The 6,654-nt window shown below is 44.5% G+C and overlaps 1 protein-coding gene across 1 annotated transcript in view; it reads left to right on the forward strand.

Moving 5' to 3' along the window:
* The window catches only part of dnah5l (dynein, axonemal, heavy chain 5 like), a gene marked incomplete at both ends in the record, with an annotated part of 223,598 nt that overhangs the window by 177,383 nt on the left and 39,561 nt on the right, over positions 1-6,654 (forward strand). Inside the window, 3 exon segments of the mRNA XM_084326732.1 lie at positions 1,287-1,443; positions 4,184-4,329; positions 5,344-5,478. Of these exon segments, the coding sequence (XP_084182858.1) occupies positions 1,287-1,443; positions 4,184-4,329; positions 5,344-5,478 (438 nt within the window).

Here is a 6,654-nt window from a genome sequence, read left to right on the forward strand (position 1 = left end):
TTATATTCATTAGAAAGTTGATTTAATTGATTTAGTTGGGCTGGGGCTTCTCCCCCCTGGGCTGGGTCTGGGGCTGGAAAGTTGATTTAATAAAAGAAAAAATACTAATTGAATCAGATGAATCACTTTATTCAAATTGAGGATATAGTTTGAGGATAAAAATAAATTATAAATTTTGGAACCGGGAGAACCGCTCGACTGACCCGACCCAGAAAACTGGCCCCGGAGACATTTGACCATTGCACAGGCGAAGATATAAGGTTTCAAAGGGTGCTCGATACCGCCGTCTAGCTGGATGCGACCGGTATTGCACTTTGGCGATCTCAGACTCATTCCCTATGGTAACACCAAGGTCCCTGGATGAATAATTAATAAAAATATCGAATAAAAGAATAAACTACCAAAACCCGAGATATCTTGGGTCTGGCAGCCAACGCATAAAAGAATAAACGAGTTAACCCGACTTATCTCGGGTTTGGCCATTAAAGAGTTAACTGTTTTTTTGTTTAGTTTAGTTTTGTTCTGTCTTTTGTTGCATTGTAAAGTGTCTTTGAGCACTGTAAAAATCCATATATACGTTTTATGTATTATTATTATTATTATTATTATTAGTTGTAGTTCTGTTGTAGTCCTATTGTAGTTCTATGATGTGTGAACTCATAAAACAAGTTATCAATGTATCCATCACCTGATGCTTTTATTGAAGCTTGTCAGCTATTGTTTGGGTATCAAAGTGTGTTGATAGCTCAGGTCAGCATAGATATAATACATTTGATTTCTTATGTGTGCTGTGTTTTACTGAATAAACTATGACTAACAACTTAGTTAGTCATTTCCAGTAAACTGACCTGAACCTACGGGAGGCTGCAATTCGAAACTGGCCACTGTAAATGTCCAAAACCCCCCTCCCACCCCCTCCTAATGTACAGTCTCCTCCCCATCGTATGTATATATTTTATGTTCTCTGGATCTCTGTTTAACAGTACTGTATATTTGCATATCTTGTATGTCACAAATGTAACAGTACTGTATGTATACAGTACGCTTTGGATAAAAGCGTCAGCTAAATGACTAAATGTGTATGTGATAAATGTCATGATGTAAATGTGTATGTGATAAATGGCATGATGAATTGAAAATGGGGGACCCTGATGTAAACAAGACGAAAGTCTTTCTCTGGTCTGCATTTCCTTAACAATTGTGTGTATTATTGAGCCGTACTGTATTGTACCCCATTCTGCAATCTGTTAATAAAGTTTTCAATCAATGAATCTGAACGCCTTCAGGACCTGGTAGCAGAGAAGTGTTCAGAGTTCTTCGAGCGATTCAGGCGGCAGACCTTCGTTACGCCCAGGTCCTACCTGGCCTTCATCGACGGCTACAAGATCATCTACTCCGAGAAGATCGCTCACGTCGGCATGTTGGCTGAACGCATGAAGACAGGTAGGGAGGGGGTTAATACTGAACACACAGAGACGGGTATAGAAGGGGTTAATACAGGTAGGGAGGGGGTTAATACTTAACCCATGGAGACTGGTAGAAAAGGGGCTAATACTAAACACACTGAGACAGGTACAGAAGGGGTTAATACTGTACACACGGAGACGGGTACAGAAGGGGTTAATACTGTACACACGGAGACGGGTACAGAAGGGGTTAATACTGGACAGATTGAGATGGGTAGAGAAGGGGTTAATACTGAACACACGGAGACAGGTAGAGAAGGGGTTAATACTGAACACACGGAGACAGGTAGAGAAGGGGTTAATACTGAACACACGGAGACTGGTAGAGAAGGGGTTAATACTGTACACACGGAGACGGGTACAGAAGGGGTTAATACTGTACACACGGAGACGGGTACAGAAGGGGTTAATACTGGACAGATTGAGATGGGTAGAGAAGGGGTTAATACTGAACACACGGAGACAGGTAGAGAAGGGGTTAATACTGAACACACGGAGACAGGTAGAGAAGGGGTTAATACTGAACACACGGAGACTGGTAGAGAAGGGGTTAATACTAAACACACTGAGGGTGGGATCCACAAAGAATGGATTGCACGGTGCTAATTGCCCCCTTACTTACAATTCATTATGAATTGAAAATGGGGGACCCTGGCGGCTCAGTGGGCAAGGCGCTCACCACCAATGCAGGAGACGCTGGGTTCGAGCCCAGCTCTCCGCATTGCTATCAGCTTGGCTGGTCGTTCATACTAATACATTTGGCAGTATTAGGGGGTGGGAAGCTGATGGCTGGGGATTGGACGTTGTGGACAGCGACTCCTACAGGTCGGTTGGTGCGCCTGCGCAGCAGAGTCAGGAAGCGACGGGGGCGGCGTGCCCTCCAAACGCAGACCCCAGACGCTGAGAGATCACGCCGCGCAGGTGAAAATATGCGACGGCTGCTTCCTCGAGTACCGGAGGGGACACGTGATGCAAGGCTTGGTCCACATTGCAGCCGGCCTGTGGGAGGCGTGGCCTAACAGCGTTCGAGACAGGGGAGGGTAGAATTGGACGATACGAAATTGGGATGGGAGAAAAATAGAAAATGGGAGAAAAAGTAGATAAAAAAAAGAAAATGGGGGACCCTGATGTAAACAAGACAAAAGTCTTTCTCTGGTCTGCATCCCCTTAACAATTGTGCGGTGATTGATTGATTGAACATTTTATTAACAGATTGCAGAATGGGTACAATACAATACTTTCGTCTCGTTCACATCAGGGTCCCCATTTTGTAAGTAAGGGTGCAATTAGCACCGTGCAATCCATTCTTTGTGGATCCCGCCCTTGAGACTGGTAGAGAAGGGGTTAATACTGAACACATGAAGACTCGTAGAGGGACATACTATAAACAAGTAAATGGATGAATCGATTCTGCAGAGATGGGGAGAAGCATTGGAGCAGGCTGATTAGTGTGGGGTGGCTCATCTAAGGTTAGAGTTAGCAGTGTCTCAGGAGGTAGAGCGGTCATCTGGTAATCTAAAGGTCGCTTTCACATATAGTTTTGGTGGACTCGGTGCGGTTCTGGGGGTGAAGTTGCAACATTGTTGCATTCTTCATTTGGTTCCCCTGCTTTCACATAGAAATCTGTGAGGCGGACCGAGACCTTCTGAACAATGTCACGCGGTCGAAAAGGGCGCTTGTCTATTGGACAGTGGAAATGTGTGTGTGGCTGCGATCCCGTGTGCGCGCGTGTGTCTGTGTGTGGACTGCGGAGCCCTCCAGATCAGCGGAGCCGAGTTTTGACATGGCATTGATCCATTGTTCTATTGAAGCACATTACCACCATCCTCTCGCTAAACAACTTGTAGACCACGGTGTTTTTATGAGTGCCCACAAGTAGCTGTTTTAATAATATAATAAGCCGCGCGCCTCGGTAATAATAATAAGCCGCGTTTTTTCTTCCTTCTTCCCAAGATGCACAGACATATATAGATAGATAGAGAGATGCAGTGTGCTTGTTTTGCAGTGAGTGCTGCGAGCAGTGGTAATAATAATCACTTCCTATATTTGGTTCGCGTTTGGTTCGATGAAGCCGAACCGAGACCTACGTTTTCAGGCGGACCAGAGTTCGACTGTTTGGTCCGCGAACCGAGTTCGACGCGCATTCACACAGACCCGAAAAACCGGACTATCGAATTCTGGTCCGAAAGTCCGGACCAAACAGCCCCTGTGTGAAAGCGACCTTAGAAGGTTAGGTTTATTGATGTAATAGAAACGTCACAACCTTGCTACCATTGATGTAATAGGGAGGTGTAGTCTGACGTCACTTTGGACCGCCCGTGAGGTCCACCCGTTTACGGATTTATCATTGGGAAAATGGATTATCGGCTATTGTAACAATTCTGCCTCATGAACATTGGCAAGCTTTCCATTTTTGCACAAAACGAGTTCCCTTCTATCACTAACATTATTGTTTAAGCATTTTTGGTTGAAATAAAATTCGACGATTTTCTTTTTTACGATTAATTGCGAATATTTTCATGTTGAGCTATAGATTGTGGATGAATATGCACAGAAAGGTACACCATGCAAATGTTCATGCTTTATTTGTTTGAAACGAGACGATTTAGAAATGGGCAATGGGGAAATACGTTGCATTTTCAAGATGGTGGACCGGCCGGAAAACGGCAACGACGTCACAACCTTGCTACCATTGATGTAATTGTTATCTGTTTCAGGTCTGTCTAAGTTAATGGAAGCGGAGCAGTCTGTCAGTCAGCTGTCTAAAGACCTCGTGGTAAAGGAGCAGGAGCTGGCTGGCGCCTCCGAGAGGGCAGACGGGGTACTGCAGGAGGTGACAGTCAAGGCCCAGGCAGCTGAGAAGGTCTGAGTCAACTCCTCATATCCTCCTCATTACACCTGTGCGTGTGTGAAGCGGCCAACAGCAAGGCATTCATTTCCATTACATTACATAAGTCTAGTAATGTATGAATTAGTAAATAAAATAAGTATGTTCTGATGAGTAAATAGGGGTGGGATTAAATAAGTGTATGCTTCTTCCCACTCCTTTTCAAATATGTAAATGACAACAACAAAAAATAATTATAATTATTATTATTGTTATTTTCAATTTTTTATATATATACATTTATTATTTGAATGGCTTAAGGCTATTTATGTACTTGATGTTTGTTTGTTATGTTGCATATTGAAATAAACTTCAATCGATCGATCAATCAATTCATTGCCATTACTGCCCAGTGAAATCAATAATGAGGGTAAACATAACCACAAGAGGGCGCCACCACACACAGCCTGAGCCTCACCTAGACTCTGTAATCAGCTCTCTGGCAACACTTTACAACATGTCAATGCCCAGCCTCATATTGGAGGTGAAATAGAAGCATTCTTTTCCCAGCAAATCTCTTAGTTACATCGATATTGTGCTGTCATAACAGTTTCATGTTTATAGGTTAAGTAATGTTTGCTATTGGCCAATTATCCTCTTGTCATCTTGTTATAATCAGGAAATGCCCACATTATTATAAATTGAGAAACAAAATCCACAAAATCCATAATTTCTTCAATTAAGAGTTAAAGGAACACGCCAACATTTTGGAAATTAGCTTACCGTCTTCTCCGGAGAGAAACAAGAAGATAGATACCAGTTTCCTCTCTGTGCGTTCAGCAGAAAGATATCTGAAGCTAACGTGCAGTCAGATAGCTTTCTACTGAACGCACAGAGAGGAAACTGGTATCTATCTTATTGTCTCTCTCTGGAGAAGACGGTAAGCTAATTTCCCAAAATGTTGGCGACGTGTTCCTTTAAGCTGAAGTGAAGTGAAGTGTAGCCTGCCGTCCTCTCCCTGACCCCTGAGCCCTGACCCCTGACCCTCAGGTGAAGCAGCAGGTGCAGAAGGTGAAGGACAAGGCCCAGGCCATCGTGGAGGAGATCCTGGCTGATCGAACTGTAGCAGAGTCCAAACTAGAGGCGGCCAAGCCTGCGCTGGCGGCTGCTGAGGCCGCACTGCAGGTGGGAGGAGCTATCTAACTCTAAACGCTACAGGGGGGAGGAGCTACCTAACTCTAAACACTACAGGTGGGAGGAGCTATCTAACTCTAAACACTACAGGTGGGAGGAGCTACCTAACTCTAAACTGTGCAGGTGGGAGGAGCTATCTAACTCTAAACTCTACAGGTGGGAGGAGCTATCTAACTCTAAACGCTGCAGGTGGGAGGAGCTACCTAACTCTAAACGCTGCAGGTGGGAGGAGCTACCTAACTATGAACTGTACAGGTGGAGGAGCTACCTAACTCTAAACTGTACAGGTGGGAGGAGCTACCTAACTATGAACTGTACAGGTGGGAGGAGCTACCTAACTCTAAACTCTACAGGTGGGAGGAGCTACCTAACTCTAAACGCTACAGGTGGGAGGAGCTACCTAACTCTAAACGATACAGGTGGGAGGGGCTACCTAACTCTAAACTCTACAGGTGGGAGGAGCTACCTAACTCTAAACGCTACAGGTGGGAGGAGCTACCTAACTCTAAACGATACAGGTGGGAGGGGCTACCTAACTATAAACTGTACAGGTGGGAGGAGCTACCTAACTCTAACACTGCAGGTGGGAGGAGCTACTAACTAACGATACAGGTGGGAGGAGCTACCCAACTCTAAACTCTACAGGTGGAGGAGCTACTAAACTAAACGCTACAGGTGGGAGGAGCTACCTAACTCTAAAGTTAAACGATACAGGTGGGAGGAGCTACCTAACTCTAAACTCTACAGGTGGGAGGAGCTACTAAACTCTAAACTGTACAGGTGGGAGGAGCTACCTAACTAAACTCTAAACTGTACAGGTGGAGGAGCTACTAAACTCTACAGCTAGTTAACTCTTAAACTATAGGTGAGGTTACACCCTCAGAAAAGTAAAAATGTCATCTTACAAATGATACCAAACGTATGCATGAGGTTGTCACTGTGTTGATTAAATAGCTGTTGTATTTGGGGATGGGAGGTGGCTTAGTAAGAGGTTGACAATACTAACTAAAACCCCAAATATACTCCCTCTCTCTCTCTTCTTTCTCTGTCTCTCTTCCTGCGTCTCTGTCTATCCATCTCTCTGTGTCTCTGTCGCTCTCTGTCTGTCTGTCTATCCATCTCTCTGTGTCTCTGTCGCTCTCTCTCTCTCTCTCTGTCTGTCTGTCT

The sequence above is a fragment of the Notolepis coatsorum genome (assembly GCF_963971535.1).
Source record: "Notolepis coatsorum genome assembly, chromosome: 12".
Taxonomy (NCBI): Eukaryota; Metazoa; Chordata; class Actinopteri; order Aulopiformes; family Paralepididae; genus Notolepis; species Notolepis coatsorum.